Here is a 22,299-nt window from a genome sequence, read left to right as displayed (position 1 = left end):
TCAAAGTTTTTTTTATTTAAATATTTTGGATTTCCAACGTTTCGGCATGAGCTTAACTGTTGAGACATTATTTGTCGCAATGCTCATCTGGTGCATCAAAATTGGTACCATATATGATTTACATTATGCAAAATTTTGAACGCTATTATATGCACATTAATTAAACAGGAAACACTTAATTATTTGTGCAACATATTAGAAACAAATCATTTTATTCTAGACTATCTCCACAAAATAAAATCTATTATTGTTAGTTTTATTCCAGTCCACAAAATGCATTTTCATGTCCATGTGAGAGATGAAATCCATTGTATTTCTTGTGGTTCAGTCGTCACTGTCATATAAATTATTAGGCCATTATTTCCAAACTGAATTGTCTATGGGTTTTTTTTCTTTTACCCGATCATAACAAGGTGCACACCGGGTATGTGTGACCAATTGACAGGGAATGCTCACTCCTCCATGGCACCTAATCCAAGGTCCATTTTTGCTCTACCCACAATTTGTATTGTTTAGTTGGACTTTTGAGCCTGATTATACTGTTCGCCATTGCAAACCTGAATACTGTATGCAGGGTGATTTCCTCTCCTGGTTTAGTGTGCCCCCTCTCGACCTCATGTTGGGGGGGGGGGGATTTAAAAGGGAAGAATTCAAATCAGACTTATCTTTCCAACATAACTGTGTCTGGGCCAGGGATGGGGTCAATTACTTTAAAAAGTAATTAATTAAATTACAATTACTTTGACTTTTTCTTCAATTAAATTACAATTAAATTACAGGCTTTCTAAGACATGTAATTAATTAAATTACAATTACTTTGCAAAAGTAATTAATTAAATTACAAATTACATTTTTAATTTTTTTTGAAAATTTTTATAATCTTTGTCAATGAATATACAGAACATCATTTATTTGTATATAAGCTCAGCCCTGCACAAACAGTACAATTAAGAAATAATATGCTATAGGCATTGTGTATCATTCTGTTTTAATTTATAACATTTATTTACAAAACAATAAGGATATCTTAAAGAACTATCTGAGATCAGTTTGATGCAGTTTCCACCACACAAAACCTACATGTACACAAATCATGGCTTATGATATTTGATTGAAAGTGAGTATTTTAATAGAGTGAAATGAGTCGCAACTGTAACCTCTCAAATTAAATATTTTCTTTGAAGGTAACCTGAACTTCCTAAATTGCTATTTTTGTTGAACAATTTTACTTCATAAATCAGAATTGTACAGATAGAAAATTCATTCATAAAAATCTGTTTAAATATTAAAATAATTATCAAATTGAAAGTTTTTTTTTTCTAAAGCTAGCGGAGCATTTTAAATTGAAATAATTATCTCCATTGGCTTGGTCTTCTAAATCATGGAATGAATATCTCTTTAGAGGAGTTGATTTGTTTTGATTGCAATTTAAAGCTGTGATCTGGAGGGCAATTATCTCTTTCCAACAAGAGAGAACTTAATTAATGACACACACCTTCTTTTTCTTTATTATTGATCAAACAACAAAGATTGAAATATAATAAATGTGTGTTTCATAGCTGAATAGACCTAAGAAGGGTGGTTCAAAATTCATATTTATAAACATAGATAAAAAAATTCAAAATTTACATAATGATTAGAAAGAAACTAGTTTATTATTATCAAGCTAATCATTTAATTATTTTTTTGTAAGCATTAACCTAAGATTTTGTATAATTAGAGGATTGAGGATATGTTTATCAATAAAATAAAAACCAGTAAAATGGGGAGGTAGTGGTGATGATATATCATGAATATATCATGAATGTGTATTATATAAAGTAATTGAATGTAATTGAAAAAGTAATTGAAATTACATGGTATTTTTTCAGTGTAATTAATTAAATTACAATTACAAGTAATTGAAAAAATGTTCAATTACAAATTACTTCCAATTACTTCAAAAAATGTAATTAATTACAGTCAATTACAATTACTTTTTTCAATTACCCCATCCCTGGTCTGGGCGAATATTGAATGGTGCATATCGTCTGTAAATGCACAGATGCGAAAATAACTCTGTATACAATATCAAGCTTAATTGCATGAGTACTTGTTAAAGAATGTTTCCATTTGGAAAAGCTTCTTTATATGCCTGTTGGCGATTCTGGCGGAAATATTGTTGACTTCTTTGATTGATTTTGATGTTATAGTGTATACCTATGGTTGAAATACTACATTTTTCAAAATATTCCAGACAATTTTCATAACCACTGTTTCCATTAAAGATTCGTGTTATTAATTTATTAGTTCATCATCTCACACATATTCACAGATGAGAGGTATATGATGTTCAAGCCTCAATAAAGTAACAATATGACTTTCTATATAAATAACATTCAAATACATAGATATCGTTGATAACTTAACATTGATTATTTTTAACAGCATTCCAACTTATCAGGGCTTTGTTTGTACGTAGGGTGGCACGAGAATATCCGTGCTTTTACAGGACAGTACAACCACAACAGCATTGGTGGGGAAAATCGGGAGCGTACACTTTTCTCTCCATGCCATATATCCAGTAACGCGAACGCGTATCTTTCCAAGTAAAGTGGACCTCCGTGACAGGAACCGCAAGCAAACGTTGTCTCTGAAAATATTTCGTAGATATATTAATTTTGGTCAATGTTTTGAACTCACTCTAACAAATTTTGTCATTTTTCGCCTTATAAATATATCTGAGGATTTACAACATTGTTAATATTTTGTTGTATCTTGGTTACATTAAATAAAATAAATCTCCAAACACCTACATATTTCAACACACACCGACACCAACTGTTTTTCTTTTTGTTTTCCTTTCAAAGTATATTTTAATTAGTTATTATGACGTCATAACTGTTATATGTTCCATTATTTAAATATCATGAGTTTAATTCAACTAAAAATGCAGAATTGAGAAAGAATAAAGAGAAGCTAATGAAAACAGCATGTAAGGAACTGAACATTCTAAAAACTGCGTTCCCTATTTTCTTTTTCAAATTTTCCACCGATCTTGTACAAATGTGAATTAAAAGAATTGAGAAACTCTAATTGTGAATTATAACTTAGATGGAATATGTAGATAACGAACAGTTTTCAAGCTCAAAAGTCCATTCAAACAATCCAAATCAGGAGGAGAGCAATCACGGAGCTCTAAAACATCAGAGGTAGGGTCAGGTACCATGGAGGAGTGGGCATCCCCTGCCGACCGGTCACAACAGCCGTGTGCTCCTTGTCATGATCGTTAAGACGGAAAAATCCGTCGACAATTCAGTGTGTAAATAATGGCCTAACAATTAGCATGAGAAACGTCAGTCAGCATTTGACTTAATGATAGATTGTTCGCTGACATGGTCATTGTATCGACCATAGAACTTGCGAAATGATGACTTTAAACCAGACTGTTGATATTCTTGTTTCAACTTGTTTGTCAATAGCTTGCATCGTTTTAGAAATTGTTCGTACGTAGAGCATGCTCTAACTTATCGATAACTAATTCACAAAGGCTCTTGAAGGTTTAAATCTATATAGGAAAAATAATGTAGGCATATATTCATTATGTATCATGTATTTCTAAAACAGTTTTACTTTTTCTTTTAATATAATTGGTACTTATGTAAATAAGCATTGTATTTCTGTTCTTGTTTTGTCCGTGTTTTAATATGCATCATATTAATATGTACGTTATTTTTCAGTATAATTAATGGTTTTTACACCAATCAATAGACTACTACCTTGCATCATCAATTCTTAGGTTCATTTCTCCTTTTATTTCATCGTGAATTTCATTGTGATTAGTAAACCTACTTAATCTTCCTTAGAAAAGTTATATACGTATAAATTATATTTGTATCTTTGAATATTAAATACTTTCCTTACTTCCCAGAACCTTCAGCTTTCGATACCTTTACATATCAAAGATATGTAAAAAATCGAGATAAGTTAGTAATTTATTAATTATATCTATTATAATTACAGATAAGAATATGTTCTAAGTTCATCTATAAAGGATCGCGGATACACAAAAAGCGTTATGTGTTGTAATAGGAACTTTTGAACACATTTGGTAATAGATACAATTTTTAAAATATTGCTGATATATAAGCTCCATGTTTACCTAGGCCTCTTAATTTAATAGAACCCTCTATAATTTGTATAATATTAACTTGCGTGAAATGGTGACAGATATGAAAAGTTAAAAATTTTATTTATTTCTGTATTTGTAAATTAATTCTATAACTTACGCATGTCACTTTAAATAAAAAGATAGATTATTTTCTTGCTTATTGAAATATAAATAAAATGTTATGGATACCTGTCTAATTATTCTTTCATTGGGGAAAGCCCTTTTATGCTCGTTGACGATTCTGATTGAATTATTGTTAATCTCAGGTATCGGGTAAGACGTTAATGGAAAAACCTACAATTGATATTCAAATTTTAAAACCTCAAAGAATATATATATGCTGTCGAAAAATACGTTTGACTTGGATAAAAAGAAATCTGTCAGATATTTCTACGTAAAAAAACAAAACTTCTGTTTTTGGTTTTATTTTCCATAACCTGGTCTAAATCTTGCTCAAACACAACTTTGCCGGTTACTTCTTTCACCAAGTGATTTGGCATGTCAGATCGCTCGAAGACGTAATCACTCACGTGATTTGTGCTGCAAAATGTATCCAATATTTATTCATATATGTATATCTCGTAGGTTATCATCTTGTATAAAACATTTCTATGTAGCCTCCCAGATGTTAAAAGATGCTAAAAGACAATTTTTTGACTTATTTTTTGGGATTCTTGTTCTTAAATTGGTAAAATGGTTTTTGATTTTTCCATTGTTTTATTCAAAGAATCAACCCTACAAGTTCTTTTATATCTATATTTAATATATTATATTTTTTTATCTAAAAAGAAATTGGTCTTTGTCCTTTACTGATTATACCTGTTCTCAAGAAATAAAACCAATTTACCTGCCTTCATACTTCTGCCGTGAAATGTCTATTTTAGGTATACATAGTGGAATTTCCCAAAATTTAGCGTGCCATTATGTTAAAAATTAATGTTTAAACGTAAGTTTATTTTTAAATTTACAAAATAATGTTTTTCACAAATTAGACTTGTAATCACCAGAGTCAATTTACAATATTGTGATGCGTGTAGAACATTTGATTTATTCAAGCTAAAAAGAAAACAATGCTCGTGTATTTTCTCTCAACTTTGAATTTACAAATATATGAAAACATTTACTTTCCAGTCGACTGCTTGAAACTTGAAGATATGTTATATAGTTAGTTGTGAATATTTTTATCCCTATGGATGTCTCATGATTATTTCTTTTATATCCTTCAAACCCAAAATTTAACGTTGAAATGAAATGCTTGTCCTTATGAAGACTCATAAATATCTATATTTCTTGCACTGGTATATAAGTCAACCGTTTCAATTTGTGTTTCAATTAGTATGAATATACAAAATTTTATAACGCAATGTTCCTCATATTTAAAATGCATATGTTTGCACATGTGATGAACATTGTACTTATGCAGCTAGTAAAATGTATATACAAAACTTTTTATGTAAAGATTGATATGTATTTTTTTGTTACTGATTTTGATTTGAAATGACAAAAATAATACGTTCCTTAAATGTAAAGGTTTTCTTTAGCGAGTAAATATGCGATTTTGTGCTAATTCCTATATAAAAATATACATTTCGTGATATTATTACAAAATCTTACAACATTTCCACACTTACTCTGGCAAAGTTATTTTAGTTATCTATCTGAACATTAATGTTTTAATATATATTGCTGATTTCTGAGAAGAAAGGTCTGTGTAATTTATCCTTACAATTATTTTTTCTTATGGTAATAAACTCTGCTTTTGAGATTTTTTTGATACACTTACAATTTGACCGTAAGTTCTGTAAATGTCTTCATGTTTCCAGATCCCGCACACTTAGTACATGTTGCTTTGCCCTTACTGGAACATTTATCACATCTTAAATTAAAAAAAGGGAAAAAAACTGAATACATAAGAAAAAAGGGAAAAGACTGAAAGGACTCGAGACTTTTCTCATCTGAAGAACTCTTGCTAAATGTCATGCATGAGTTTGATCCATATCACATGCTAGTTTTTCGTACATCTGTACATCTCTCTCTCTCTCTCTCTCTCTCTCTCTCTCTCTCTCTCTCACATACAAGTAGTTTTCAAATGTTATGATTCTCGAAATTTTCAACCCTACTTCAAGATTCCACCCTGACACGAATGACAAGTGTTTCTTTCATTGCTTCCCAACAGTCTGTCGCATTCCCGATTATGTGACCATTTCCGGCAAGAGCAGTCCTTCGTACCAGATCCCCGACACTCCGAACACTGGATATAACCAAGTCCCATACAATCGTTACATGGCTATAGTAAAAGAAGGATCTTGTATTTTTCTTTTCAGAAATATTGCTTTAAAAAGAATCTATATCTAAAATGGTGTCATTGTCGTAATGTGGCCATATAAGCAATGGAAGCCTTTTTTCAAGCAAATAAGGTTTATCATTTTGTTTTCAAACAATTTATCAAAAGACAATACTATGTAATATTTCTGACTTATATTATCTCCATTTTTTTTTATTCTATAGGAACCCATGAAGTTTAAATTTCTTAGTTTCTTTGACGGACCAAAAAACTTACACGGACATATTCTGTATGCGGAATTTTAATTTTCTTTTCTTGATTATGGAATATTTTTTCTGCATTACAAAGCACATCCCAAGGTGAGGGCGAAGGGCCATTTTCGGGGCCATCAACTCGGCCTCCACGATGCGGCTCACGCTTACATTCTGTCTGCCGAGATTCAGTGAAAGTTTCTAAGGTGTACTGAAAAAAAGCTTATGTTCTTGAAAAGAATCTATTTAACAGCTATTATTCAAGCATCCCTTACACATACATTCAGAAAAGAAATTACATGTCCTTACATGATAAGCAGTTAAACCATTATGGCGGGTGATGGTCATTTCTTTTACTGCAATGGAATCATAACAACAGTTTTCAGCAGTATAATCGATCATAGCCTGCCTACAGGCCGCTTGATCAAGGTTATCAATGCTGAAAAAAGAGGGTATACTTAAAAATACGTAACAAATGCCTTGTTCACCAATATACACATTCAATTTTTTTTCAAGTATAATACAATGTAATAATATGTTTTGTAGGGATTCTGTTACATTTGCGTAGAATAATCTTAAATTAATATTGTAATGCTCACTCTTCGAACTTCATGGGGCTGGGATGTAAAGTTTGTGGCTGCTGAGGGGGTGGAAGAGGTGGAGGAGGTATTAAGGCCACTGAAATGTAAGTTAAATTGGTAACAGATATTTAAAAGTTGTGGAGCTTTCTGTCAGCTATTCTCCTTGAATTGTAAATATTTAGAAAAAAAATGAAATTGAAAGACTTACTTTTTTGCAACGAAGATTAAGCAGAGACTTCACAATGAAAACGATTCAAAGTATGCGTTATCCTTTCTGTGTTTTCGTTGCATATGTATTCACTGACTGCTACTTAAGAAATGTGAAGTTGCTGAAGACTCTAAAGAGGTACAAGGAACTTCCTTATTAGTAAAACAAAGTTCCTGATAGTTTGAGGATATTTAAAAATAGTGCTAATTAATTTTCATTGAACATCAAATTATTTTTTGAGATGTTTCATGAAATATTCAAGGAAGATATTTTCAGTCCTAACAGATGACACAACAATAATGTTTGAGGCTTTTTATTGATTTCAACTTATTTCGAAATTGAGTTGTTAACAACAGTGCCCTTAAGGACATAGGATACTAAAAATATTGTATAGGAATTTATAAAATAGTTTGTAAAAGCTCAATTAATGCTGAAACATATTTATCACGAATTTTTCTACCAAGCCGGCCTTATTTTTTTTTCATTTCCCCAATTTTACACTTTTATATCTACACTGAAATTTAATGCTTAGCATAAAAGAAATGGAAATCCCGAACATACATATATGTTTAGTCTAATTTTACCATGTTTACCATGTTACATTTGTCATACTTTAATGTTAAATAGTAAAATTTGATTGGTTTAAAAACATTTGTTAAAAAGCGTAAACCACGCCCTCCAGGTAACATTACATAGCAACGGTTGACAATGCATGACGACGGGTAACAGTATAAAAAATTGCTAACTGCGCACAATGTCTGCGTGTACTGTTCACTGTAGCTTTTTCTTTTATAAAATGCATTCTAAGTACATTCAGTATAACAAAAAACTGTTACACTTTTATTTAGGGTAACATGTGAAATTGTTATCTCTTGAAAACTTGGGTTTCGCCTAGGTCAGCAATGGCTTTCGCGGGATAACATATCACATGTTACCTTAAAAAATATGTAATAATTTTGTAGTAATCTGAATATAAAAGAATTAACCCCCCCCCCCAAAAAAAAAAACCAGGATGTTTTGATAAGTACCCCCACTTTAAATGGAGCCTGAATACCCTAAGACCTTAATGGTCAATCGTTCTATTTCTTTCTAACATTAGCAACATATTTTAATAAATTAAATGAAAATACATGAGGATTGCTGAATTGATATTTAGTCTCCATAGTTCTAAATTTAATAAAATTCAATGTACATGTATTATGGTATAATGACATTACTCTTAACACAAACGATGTTTAATAAACATCTCTGAATAATTCTTTATGCAAAAAAACAAAACAAAACAAAACAAACAAACAAAAACAAAACAAACAAAAAAAACAAACAAACAAAAAAAAACCAAACAAACAAACAAACAAAAAAATAAATAAATAAATAAATAAATAAATAAAATAAAATAAAAATAATATGAATGAAAACCTTTGTATATTATTATAGTTAGATAAAAAACAACAACAACAAATAATGATCGATTTGATCACTTTTGAAACAGATTCATTCAGAGTAAGGAGACGGTAACGTTAAAACAATAAATAGCAATGAGTGTATTCACTTAAAATCAGAAACCTGCACAAATAACTTAATTTATGAGCAATTCAGAATGCGTAATTCAGCAAATTTCGACCTTTTGACAAATCTGTCTTTGGTTCCAGCTTTACCTAGCCTTCTTAATGTACAAATGTTTTGCAATAACTATACACAATAGGATTCGAAACAATATCTAAAAACTTGATTCGTCCTCTCCCTCTTCCCTAATCGCTTAAACCATCTGTAGACTGTCTCTTTGGAAACTATTGATACTAACAATCACTCCAAACACAGCACTTCAATCTATGTAATTATGCACAATATGCGCAAGTACCTTCAATCCATGTCTATTGACAAATCCTCTTCAATTTAAATTTATATAGGCATCAGTACTAATGTTAAAGTTTGAAAGTTGTTAAATGGAGTCTGTTATAGATAAACATCAAAAAATACAATCGTCCATCTAGAAAACAATAGCTATTCTGAAAACCAAAATAAAAATTACCTTTATAAATCTATACATGTATCTAAATTTAGAAATAAATCATAGACTATATGGACTGATAGTTAAAATTATGATTACGCTCATCATCTTCTTCGGATACAAACAATTTAAAAGACAAGAATAAAAATAGAAATTCTTGGAGATGTTTTATTTCAAATAAGAGAAAACCACATATATGTTCAAAGAAATATAACAGAAATAGACAGCACTCATAAAATCTCTTAAATTAAGCAGAACCGGTTAAGGTATAATATGAATCAAGAAGACATTTATAGTTAACTAGTATATGTCATGAATTTCTCTAAACCAATGGCACAGATATGTTAACATACACAGTTGTATTTCAAGACACTTCAATAAATTATTCAATATGATGATTATCAAAATATTGTGTTATAAAATATATGTACAATATGTAAATACTGATACTAAACATTCTTATCAAAGAATAAATATCACAGTTTGTCAATGAAAATTTTCATAAGAATAAAGTGTTAAGTTTCAAGATATATATTATGTTGAAAGAATTCTTTGACCTAATTATAATAATACTTAAAATCATCAAATGTTTCATGATCCAGGTTATAATTTACACTCATTAAAAAAAAGAAGTATTTATTAAAATACATAATATCAATTACATTGATAATCTCGTTTAGTGTAGATAAATATTAAGTTTTAACAATCTCATAAGAATATTGCCCAAGTGAATTGGTTTATAAAATAATATTCTAATACTATCTATTGCTATTTTAGTGCTTTGAGCAACTTCTGATATATAATTAGTATCACTTTGATCACCTATTTAGTGGTGCTGGAGTAACCTATTGAAAATTAAGATGAAGTGCAAACAGGACATTACCTTTACACAGAACACAGACCTTCATACCAACAAGAAAGAAACATAATTAGTAACTTACATATTTTAGCCATGACAAATGTCTATAGCTTGTTCATAAAGTTAGTAATGCATTGGTAACATTGTTAGAACATTTTCTCACTTTAAGAATGAGTAAAGCCACTTTTTTATATCTATCATAATTTTACATAAAAGTCCACATTATTCAAGCGCTTCTTTTTCGCAAGAACTCAAAATTAAAAATAATTCAGGTTTAAAACAAGTACTTCTGAAACAAGAAGTTATGAAAGATGTTTGTTTTGAATGACTGAGTGTTCCAAACCCCTGAGTGGATTCTTTTGCGAGCCTTTTACAGAATGGTACACCCCCAGCAGCACTGTTGTGGATAGTCAGGGGCGTGGACCTTTCTTTCCAGTCCGTAGATCCAGTAGCGTGTACTAACATCTTCCCACGTATAGTGGACCTCAGTCACCGGAACAGCCCGCAACTGTTGTCTCTGTTGAAAAAAAAATGTCTCACGTTTATATACTTGTCATTTTTTGAATGTAAAGAGCAAACTATTGGTCAATTTCAATATATTTCCTAATTGAAAAATATAAGATGACTGAGTTATTTTAAATTTTTTCGGGAGACAATGAAATTGTTCTGATACTTTATTTTCATTTTTAAGCATAAGGCTCAATATTAACATATTTTAAAAATTCGGAATACTACTTTGTCATGAAGAGCAAAGCATTGTCACTCTTAAGAAAACAGTGGTTTGATATATGTATATGCATTGTTAGACAACAGTATTGTAGATATTTTTTTTAAAACGAGAACAACAATACTGTTTAGCATAGACACGTCTCTTTTATTGGAATTATTCTTTCATGAGAGGGGGGGGGGAGAATGAGAGAGAACTGTAGGTTTATGTACTGATAATTATCAAAAACTTCTTTTTCTCCAACATTAGCATAATCTGAAGATGGAATATTGATATGGTGTCATGATATCAGCTGTAAATAAAATATAGTGAATGAAACAATGGGATACCTGTTTCAGCATTCTCTCATTTGGAAATGCTCCCTTGTGTTGGTTGACGATCCTGATAGAATTGTTGTTAATCTCAGCGATTGGATACGATGTTATTGGGAATACCTTTAAATAAATACAACTTCTAATTATTTCTCCCAAACCATTTGTTTTAAAAATTACTAAAGATAAATATTAAATTAAACTGTAGATTTGTAGTTCACTTGTCTGAAAAAATGGGATACGTGTTCGTCCCATTTTTTCAGACAGTGTCCTAGTCAAGAGAATTAGATCAACATTTCCGAAGAAAACAAGACAAACACTCATTGGTAAACACTTGCAATTTCAATATGAATTGAATTTCTGCATGCTTACCTGGTCTAGAACCTGTTCAAACACCATTTCTCCGCCCACTTCTTTCACTAAGTGATCCGGCATATCAGAACGTTCAATGATGTGTTCACCAACGTGATTTGTACTGCAAAGAGAACACATTCTCATGAAGAATAACCAGATTATCAAAATATAGCGCACTTCTGTCCGATTTCTTTTTATTTTTCAGATCGAAGTCAGCCTGCCACTCATGACACAAACAATGTGTATATTTTAGCTGTTGTTTTGCAAGTGTCGTTAGTAAGATCATAAACATTTTCGATTTTTTCATTACTAGTTTCAGTCAAACATGCAAAAGTAATTTTAGTTCAGGATGATGAAGATTATGGTCCTCCTCAAAAGAAAATTCACAGACAATTAAATGGAGAAACTGAGAAAATACCAATATTTTCTACAGATCATTCCTCGAACTATTGGGCCTGGAATTATCAAAGAAGATGGGTGAACAAGGCGTGCAGAATGCCTATAGCTTCAGATATTAATAAAATCATATTCAATTTGTGAATTAAGTATTTAAAATAAAGTTCTCATTATTGAAATTTATGAAATTATGATTAACAAAACTTTTCTGAGAAAAAAGATCTCGGAAAAATTATTCTTTTATTAAAAAAAATAAAATGGTATTCGTGAGATTCGAACCCCTATCAATAAAAACCCGGAGTATCATATTGTTTTGAGACTAACACGCTAACCACTACGCCACGCAGCTACTGACGAATAGTGGCATTTAAATCATGTTTGTGATATGACCTTGACTTAATGGACTTCAAGTATTTCTCGGAAAGATACGAATGCTTTGTCATAAAAGTGTACTTTTAAGGTATAGTGGGTCTTTGCTCCATGTTTTTGTAAACCAAAAAATGTATATTTTTATGCAAACTTTTAGGATCAACTTTCAAAAAAATGGAGCGAAGACCCACTCACATCGAAAAATTTTGTTAAAGTGTGAGAAAATGATCCTTTTTGTCCTCTTTAGTGTGTGTATGCTATTTCGTAGGCAAATAATTTCAGTCTTTGTGAGATTTTTGCAAATTGTAGAGATTTAGCATAAAATAAACTTTAATGTTAGATGAAATATCAAAGAAAATTTTTATATAATTGAGATTTTATTTTCCACTTCATGTTTGTCGCACTATAGGCACTTCGCCCGCCTTGTTCACCCATCTTCTTTATGTAATGTCTGCTTTTAGTGCAAAAATTAAAAATTCTTACATACATTTTTACAAGGATGAGGCTTCAATAGGTCAAAATATTTTGAAGAAGGATACATATCTCAAAGTTAATATACAAGTATGCTCGCTCAACAATTTAACAACATTGTCCGCCATGGACGAATTGGGCCATAGAAGGGTGAAAATCATTTTAAGAAGGAACATTTTCATCATCTTATCTGGACAAAGGAACAACTAATAAATGACTAACTGACAGCTGAGAAAATTTCGTAATAGGGATTCAGTGTTTTTCTTAAAACCAAGTAATACAATTTCTATAAAGTCTCTTCTTAATAATTATTCTATTATACTTTTACATGGAATTCCAGCATAAAGAGAATATATGCTGTGTTTGATGTTCGGTATCAGCCGAATGTATAGGTTTTCATGTTTTATGTACGTTTTGATACACTGTAGTTACAATGTATCTGTGAGTTTTACATGTAACATGTATTTGATATTTAAAATGTGACATGATATTTTTGATACAAACATAACGGTGGGTTCTATGGATGTTTAGAAATTTACAATGCGACAGTAAGTTCTATGTTATGATAATTACAGTGTGACAGAGTTCTATGTATGTGTTGATATTTGCAATGTGACAGAGTTCTATGTTATGATACTCACAATTTGACAGTGGGTTCTTTGTATGTTTGATACAATTGCGACAGTGAGTTCTAAGTTATGGTGCTTACAATGTGACAGTGAATTCTTTTTTTTATGATACTCACAATGTGATAGTGAGTTTTTATGTTTTGATACTTACAATGTGACAGTGAGTTCTATGCTATGATACTTACAATGTGACAGTGAGTTCTATGTATGTTTTGATGTTCCTGTAACCGTCACATTCATCACAAGTTATTCTACCATCACCACCGCATCTGTCACAGCTGTAATAGAGACATTTATACACATCTCTGAAATATTACTTTTCAGAAACAAGCATACAAACATTGCATTTGAGACATATAGCGTTATCATTCTTTGTCATTTACATTCATTAACTTGTATTTAAAGGGTATGCCTACATAATTTAATAACTTGAATTCTAGATGTTTGAGAATGACATTTCAATGCGTCATAATTTTGTAAGAAAAAGTCAGAATTGTTATCATCAAACAGGAATTATTGTAGATTCCCGCATACATGTAAGTCTTCTGAGTAATTTTACCACATCATGAGAAAATAGATTTACATTTTCTTTAAGAAACTCTTAAGATAGCATCTCGTCCTTACCGACATATTCCGTCACCATGGCAACGGTGGCAGGTTTCATGGACAGCATGACCCAGATTAGGGTCAAATCGTTCGTGAAATCCTCGCCGATCACAGTCCTCACATTCCGTCTGACCCCAACCATGACATTCCCAGCAGCGGAAATATCCTTGGGCATCGCAACGGTGACATGGCTGTAAGAGATAAGAGCGCTTTAATTTTCAAATCTTTGACGGAGGCGGCCCCTGATTTTGATTTTTCATTCAAAGTTTAACAATTATGGAATTTAAAGTAACAAAAATTGTATAGAGCATGATTGCAGAAAGGTAGAATTTTGAAGATTATAGAAAGTTTACAATTTCTTAATATTTTAGAAATTTAATATTTGAATAATTTTCGATCAAAAAAGGTCCAAAACTGTATACCGGTCTAGGCATCGATTTTTTGTTAGTATCATCTGTCCTTAATCATCTTGTTTTAAGCAAGTTTTTGCCAGTAGATTTACGTAGAAACCGATTCCCCTTGAATGATAGAAAGTTTCTATAGTCCTACATTTTATTCAGAACATATATTATACATACAATAATTGCACATGCATAATTATTGTAAAGGACTTAAATATACATGTACATGTATTAAGTTTAGAATTAAGATTCGGAGATTGTTCTCAAATCTGGCAAAACTTACCCGAACGGTTGCTGTATGAGGAACCTCCATTTGCTTGACGTGTGTGTGGAACATACTGTCAGCTAAACAATGGATAGCCCAGGGTGGGGGTGGAGGGCCGTTCTCGGGGCCATCTACAGGGCCACCTCGGTAAGGCACATGCTTGAATCCAGTCTTTCTTGCTTCCGTAAACGTTTCTAAGGTATACTATAAAAAAAATCTTAATAAATGTTTTATTCTCATGATTATGTTTTCCACAGTAAATTAAAACTTGTCTAATCCAGACACCACTGTGCTGGATTAGACAAAAGTCCGGATTTGAGAATATTTTAAGCAATTGATTTTTTTGAAAGAGACGTAATGTTTACCTCGTAATAGGTAAGATGTCTTAATACTCAACATCCGGATTAGACATGTTTTACTGTACATTTAATACACTTTCCATGAAATGAATTATATATGAAAAGATACATGTATGGTGCCAATTGTTTTAGGACATGAATTAGTTAAAGGTGTCTTTGTTAAATTTGGACAAGATTGTTACGCACATGGAAGGCGGTTAAACCATGATGATGAGTGATGGTCATTTCTTGGGCTGGCTTGGCTCCATAGCAACAGTTCTCCGACACGAAATCAAGCATAGCTTGTCTACATGCCGCCTCATCCAAATTAGCAATGCTAGAAAAAAAGTGAGTATACTAAATTAAAAATTAAAAGTCAATCTCTTTATATGTACAAAAAATCACTTATAATATTCAACAACACAGCAAACGCTACTAATATTAATTTGTGAAAAGTTTAGAATTTATTTTGATAAATAACAAGCAAAAGCACTCACTCGGTAAACTCCATTGGCGGGGGTGGACCAGAGGGTGGCGGGGGTGGAGGTGGCGGGGGCATAAAATTCACTGGAAAAAAATCATAATAATTATTATTAATTGCATTGTACTTATCAATAATGAGAAACTTCGAATATTGGGCTATAAAATTTAAATAGATCATTCAAAAAAAAAAAAACAAAAAAAAAAAACTAGAGCGTTCTTATTGCAAAGGATATTGAAAATTTAAAAAAATTACTTTGTCCAAATCCCCCGACTTGTTCGTAGCCTGCAAATCTTGGCATGCCCTGCATTGGGGGTGGAGCCATGGGAGGAGGTCCCCCTCCGCCTCCCCGTCGAGGCGGTCCATTTCCTTGCCGGAAATCTGCAGGCGGCGGACCACCCATACCAGGATGCCATTCTGTGTAGAAAGTAAAATAAATTTCACGTTAAAAGTTCTTCTGACTAAATTTTCTAAAATCTACATGTAAATTTCATGTTTATAATATACTTTAATCTGAATATAAAAATCTAAATATTAGAATTACATGGTTGGTGTATTTTTTCCTGTGAAAATTGATAATATTCTGTTAGTGATAACTTACGTTGAGGTGGTCCTCCGACTTGTCCTGAAAAAAAAAAAAAAAAAAAAAAAATCGTTAATTTACTGGTCTGTTTTTTTTTTATTCATACTAATATACACAAGAAAAATTAACAAGCAAAAAAAAAAAAAAAAAAATTAAATAAATAAATAAAGTAAAATAATAATGATATAAAAAAAAATAAAACAAATATGAATACTTAAAAAAAAATCATTAATAACACGCATAAATATGAAAAACTGTTTGCCGCCAGGAAATTTCACTTTATCTATTTATTGTATTTGTTAATTTATTTAATTTTTTTGTTTGTTTGTTTTATAATTTATTCATTTACATATTTATTTATTTCTTATGTTTTTTAATATCGTTCTTAAATACTCTTTTATCATGTGAACAGTTAACATTATATACTAGAAATCAGGCCAAAATAAAAAATACCTTTGTTTCCCTTAAGGCGACCGACCCAATTAAATCGCGCCGACTGAAAAGTTTTTTTTTTAAATAAGATAATTCCAGAATTTTTTTTTTTTAATGTTCATCAATGAAAACACAATTTCATCAGAATCCTTTTTATCAGAACGGCGGATTTTGGTAACTTTGATTTTCAAGCGTTTGTTGGAAACAAAATGGCACCCACAACACGTGGTCAAAGAGGGTTAGTTCGAGTTATAAATAACGGCGGCGTATCAACCTTATGCCTTTACATGTAGTTATTAGAATCCTACACTCTTCAAATATTTCGCTAATAAAATATATCACGACTAATTACGATTGTTTCTGTGGTATATACTAACCGCTCTTTTAAAATTAAGGTACGTAGTATCCATGATACATGATAAGGCCCGCCTTAATTCCTCATGAACACATCAATCAATTTCACGACATTTTATTTAATTTGAGTTTTGATCTAATAAAAATTTCATCTATTTACCTATGTGTACTACATGGGACCATACGAGTTGTTGTTAATATGTCTGCATATTTAATACTGATGAATAGAATTCAGACGATCCTTTCTTTCATGCCTTTTATTCATGGCTTAAACTTCGTGACTTTGACATTATGTATGACATATTTATCATTTTTAGATATATATGGTTCTGTTCCTTTAAATATTATTTACTTACTCTTTCCAAATAGTTTTGAAATCATGATACAGGTTCTTTAGACGTCGAGTGCAATTTTCTTTAATTAGGGCCTTGAAGATTGGTTGTTTCTTTGCTTTAAATTCCTTAAGTTTGAGAATTGTTGAACATTAGCCTAGTGAAGGGCCCCAAATTTAGTCTTGTACACGGCACTTTTTGTCATTAATGGTGAGGGCCCTTTTTCGTGCCAACATCTAATGCGCCACTGGACCTAAGTTTTTACGGTTTCATTCGAAGGACCGGTTTCAACGTCCTACATTCGGATTTGAACCTACGACTTTGAATTTAAATTAGTTCCTTTCTCCGGGACTCCAAAAGGAAATGCTCTAGACCACTGCACAATTCGAAGCTCTTGACATTGCATATGTAAGCACAGGAACCTGATTGTAGGTTTGATAAATATACTCTGATTTCAAGTCCTTGTGTATCCAAGAATCTTGTCTTTTAAATATTCGATTTCAATAAATTTACACTGGCGTCAGATATTTTACAAGTTCAATTGAACAATAGTTGTAGATTAATTTACCTTATACATGTATTTTGCTTTTAAACGGCGTTTGTATGAAATTCTGTGTAGAAATTGCTTTTCTGTACTTTTCTTATATAAAAAGGTACATGTATTATTCCATTCAATTTCAAAATGTATTTTCAAAGCTGCTGTCAGAAGAAAAAAAAATATTTACCTACCTACCTACCCAACTTGAGATTTTATGGTCGGGTTAGGGGAAACAAAGATATTTTTAATGATGGCCTCACCAATTTCTGGTTTATGTGAATCAGTTCATGAAAACCTCATAACAACCTTTAATCATATTAATTAATTTCTCGTTCAGGTTTGATCAGTGTGTTTTTCAAAAAGTTTTGTTAAACTGGACACCCGGATTGAGAAAGGCTAGACTCAATATCTATTGAATGTGAACATCTTCCATTAATATGAAAAAATAAAATTGATTTTATGGAGATAATTTCTTACCAAAACGTCATTTCATATAACTGTTCTCATTTAGTTTTCTGAGAACTAAATTCTAAAATTAAAGATCAAAATTAAACTTTTCAAGACAGAATTTGGACCATTGGTTGTTCCATACAATTGATTAAAGCTCTACAATACAGGCTAAAAATAATCTTTGAAAAGATCGTGCAAGGGATTTGGAAATAAGAAGTTGTAATGTTTTCGTCACAACACAAACTTAATCGGTTTTTAAACTGTGTGACGTAGCTAACGAGTGCTCAAAGTTTAAAGGTTCGCGATTTGTGAAGATCGAACCAATAAACATATAACTTGGGTTGTAATAAAAAATTCTAATATATATCTGATATGTTACAAAAACACAAAAAGAATTATATAACCAGCTGAATACAGTATTTCAACATACATGTCTGTAACTATGAATTCAATGATTGAAAAATATTGAACTGTTGAATGAAACTAAACTTTGCTACCAATGTGTGGACAGTATATGATTAAGTTAATGATTTTTTTATCGTGCAGGCACGAAGTATTTGGGTGGGAGGTTGGGTGGTGGCTTTTTTCCAAACGTTTTACTGTTGATATTGTTCATGGGCGGTGCCCCCCCCCCCCCTCCCATTTTTTGTTGCAGTATATTCTCAATAAAAATTGTTTGAGGGAAAAGCTTCTCAAATATTTTTCAGGTAAGTAACCTTTTTTTTCTGACTGCCCCCCCCCCTCCCCCCACTTCCAAAAACGATGGTGATTGTCTGTCGTGAAAATGATTATACATTAACAAACTCATAAACTAGAAAATTGTAGCCTTAATTTTTACTACCAGCATTATAATACGAAAATTTTCCCCCAAAATGATTATTTTAGATGTTTTAAAATTATTTATTTCTATTTATTTCTTTTTATAAATTATAGAAAAAAAAATGTCACGATAAATCGCAATAGATTATATATTGTGATCTTAAGAAACGATTTAAAAATCAATTCAAAAATGAGTATGCAGGTTGAATTATTTGCTTTGTGCATATAATTTTGAAAAAAAAAAAATCAATATTCATTGAGTTAATCCACTTTCATTCATGCATCTCTTAGAAATCCGTCTGATCATTCAATGCAAATGCATGCAGATATCATCTACACATACTAGTCAATATATTTAAATTGCTACAGGTGAAACTATAAGGAAAAGACAAACTGATCTTTGAAAGTGATTTATGGAAAATTTTCACAAAAAGATTTTTGTTATTAATTATTAAATATAAGACTAAATCTGGAATAAAATATCTTACCTGGATGCGCCATGTCAGTCTATCCCGTTACCACCGACGCTACCATAGCAAGGACATCAATATTTATGGAACCGGGTAGGTGTACGGCGCACTGGTATTGCCATAGTTCTTTACAAGCTTATCTTTTAAAAAGATTGGTGAGCTAGCGCTGTAGCATAATAAAATACAGAAGAAGATATCTGAACCATTTGTTAAATTTGCTGAATCGATTAATTATTAACAGGAAGGCAGATTGGTACACTGCGGGTTGAGTTGGGGGTGGGGGTGGGGGTGTCGCAATTCAGAATGGTGAATCTAAGAGTGTGCTTCATGTCGGCAATGGCATAACTCCTAACTGTGCTTTAAGCATTCTGTATTTTACTGTAATTTCAATTTCGAGGTGAAAAATAAAAGGTCAGAAGAACCAATGAGCACCTTCGGGCCTTTCCGGCAAGCTCGGAAAACATATCCGAGGTTGTCGCGGTTTTCCGAGCTTGACGGAAAGATCCATGAAAGTAGATTAGAAAAGCTATGTATTCATTACAACTTTAGAAATAACAGTCTTGGTTTTATAAGACCCGAGTTACTGTTAGTTTTTGTTCATTTACGTGCAGGTTAGACAAAACACGAAACTTCAGATCATATGTATTTTCAGATGATAAACACTAAATTGACAAGTCTTTCCGACATACTCTGAAAAAGATTTTTGTTGTTGTTGTTGTTGTTTTTTTCCGAGCTTGCCGGAATTATCCACTAAGGTGGTAAAACTGTCAGGAAAGCTAGATGTCTAGAATCTTGGCATTATATGGCAAAATTTTTTCTTTTACTTTTATGTGTAGCTTAGACAATAAATTAAAAAAAATTCATAATCAAGATCTAGACTGGTATTGACTGTCTCTAACCTACAAAATGTATTTCGCGCATATCAGACAGGAAAGGCCAGTGTAAATTCGGATCATTTCTATTTTTGTATGACAAAACGAAATTGTTATCGTACAGTCTATCTCTATCTACAGTAGTTTTCCCAGAATCCCCGACCGTGAAGTCGAGCATGCGTATTTCAGAAATATAGACTAACGTAGTTGCTAGCGCTCGAGAGCGCTAGCAATAAATTTAAAACTCGTGTTGGAAATTTGAAACGTATAAAGGATATCCGCTCCTCAGCCAGGAACAATAACTCTTAAAATAATATAAGTATTTAAGTTTTTAAAAAAAGTCTCAAAATGAAACTTGAAATTGATTTCAAGCTTCTCAATATTATTCAAGGTTCTTTAAAGTCTTAATTAGAAACAGTCTTGTAAAAAGTAGACATTTGTACCCCATAAAAGTACAAAAATAAATACATTTTCAGAGAAATCAAATTTCCTTAAATCTAGCCTTAGATACCAATGTTTATAAGCATGATATTAAATTAGAAGTGATCTATATATGATGATTCCGTGCAATGATAGCACAAGCTTTTTACATTATGTATTATATAAAAATTGAAACAGAAGAATTAAAGTACCGTATAAGTATAAAAACATGCACTTTTTGCAAATGCCTGGATACCTGTAGTTTTTATCCAAAAATATATTTGTTGAACAATTTTCAATTTGGAAATGTATAGCGGGTGCTTTTGTTCGTGTTTCTTGAAAATATATTTGAGGTTTAACAATTACCCATAATTATGTGATATGATTAACTATAATGACAAATTTTGAAGAAATAACATGGGTAAATACACATTACTTTGAAAATTCAGAGACTTTTTTATGAGTATTTTCAAGAACTCAGTTCCTGATTTTCAGAACCTGGGATCGGACTACCTTAAAAAAACGTCATTGCTATATGATAAACTGATAACAAGTCCGCATTTCGAAATGTCTTCATAAGAAAATGATAGCAATATAAACGAAACTCGATACTCATAAAAAATTAAAGGCCCTCATGAATTACCATTTCACTATTAGATACATTATCACCCTAGCATTGTATGAAAATAAATAGATAAATTATGTCAGTCAATTTACTTGCATGTAATATTTAAGTTCTGTACCATGGAAAAATTCTATCTCTGCTTTGTTTAAAAAAAGAGGCCCATAGGCCCTGATGTTAACCTGAGTATCATGGATTTCTCAGGTTATGAACCCTTATCCCCACCTGGGAACTAGAACTCTGATATACTAGTATCTTGTAACAAATACTTTGCATTTTGGTAAGGATAATATAATCTTTATAATATTTATTCTACTTTTCTCCCAGAAATGTAACGATTGTCGCCGATTAGCGGTCGTCATAAATGAAACGGTGGAATAATAGATAAATGTTATCAAAATCGCTGACGTCGGAAATTTTTCAATGTACGAAATTATACTGTACAAGCATTCCCTTTTTACCTCAACCGTATCAACCTAACAAAAAAAAAAAAAAAAAAAAAAAAAAAGAAAAAGGACTTACGAAGATAGTCCATCCAAGACGGGTAAAACAATATTATAGGGCCTAAGGAAATTCAGAAAAGCCAGATCTATCCCTTTTCACGAAAAACCTACCACTCGATCAATCTCTTCTCCATAAACCTATCTTCAATATACAACATACCTGTCTTTATTTTCTTTCAGCGTTCAAACTCTGCTTGCAGACTGGAAAATTC

General features: G+C 31.5%; 2 protein-coding genes across 2 annotated transcripts; both read right to left on the bottom strand.

The window, feature by feature from the left end:
- Positions 1 to 2,447: 2,447 nt before the first annotated feature.
- On the bottom strand, positions 2,448 to 10,393 carry LOC133195266 (protein SSUH2 homolog). The gene is made up of 9 exons (XM_061331120.1): positions 10,369 to 10,393; positions 7,285 to 7,363; positions 6,995 to 7,124; positions 6,711 to 6,896; positions 6,271 to 6,437; positions 5,934 to 6,026; positions 4,588 to 4,690; positions 4,340 to 4,444; positions 2,448 to 2,632 (listed from the first exon to the last, which is right to left on the bottom strand). Exons 1-9 carry the CDS (start codon positions 10,391 to 10,393, stop codon positions 2,486 to 2,488), a joined length of 1,035 nt encoding a protein of 344 aa, XP_061187104.1. The 3' UTR covers positions 2,448 to 2,485.
- Positions 10,026 to 19,731, bottom strand: LOC133194794 (protein SSUH2 homolog). The gene is made up of 11 exons (XM_061330700.1): positions 19,689 to 19,731; positions 16,294 to 16,317; positions 15,948 to 16,109; positions 15,709 to 15,778; positions 15,419 to 15,548; positions 14,892 to 15,077; positions 14,226 to 14,398; positions 13,787 to 13,879; positions 11,755 to 11,857; positions 11,401 to 11,505; positions 10,026 to 10,861 (listed from the first exon to the last, which is right to left on the bottom strand). The coding sequence occupies exons 1-11, from the start codon at positions 19,699 to 19,701 to the stop codon at positions 10,715 to 10,717; spliced, it is 1,206 nt and encodes a 401-aa protein (XP_061186684.1). The 5' UTR covers positions 19,702 to 19,731; the 3' UTR covers positions 10,026 to 10,714.
- Between the last annotated feature and the right edge of the window lie 2,568 nt (positions 19,732 to 22,299).

Source organism: Saccostrea echinata, unplaced genomic scaffold, assembly GCF_033153115.1.
Source record: "Saccostrea echinata isolate AGI-Se365-2 ecotype Australia unplaced genomic scaffold, CSIRO_AGI_Sech_v1 ptg000029l, whole genome shotgun sequence".
Taxonomy (NCBI): Eukaryota; Metazoa; Mollusca; class Bivalvia; order Ostreida; family Ostreidae; genus Saccostrea; species Saccostrea echinata.
Note: the sequence above shows the minus strand (reverse complement) of the source record. Positions and strands in the feature narration are given on the sequence as shown.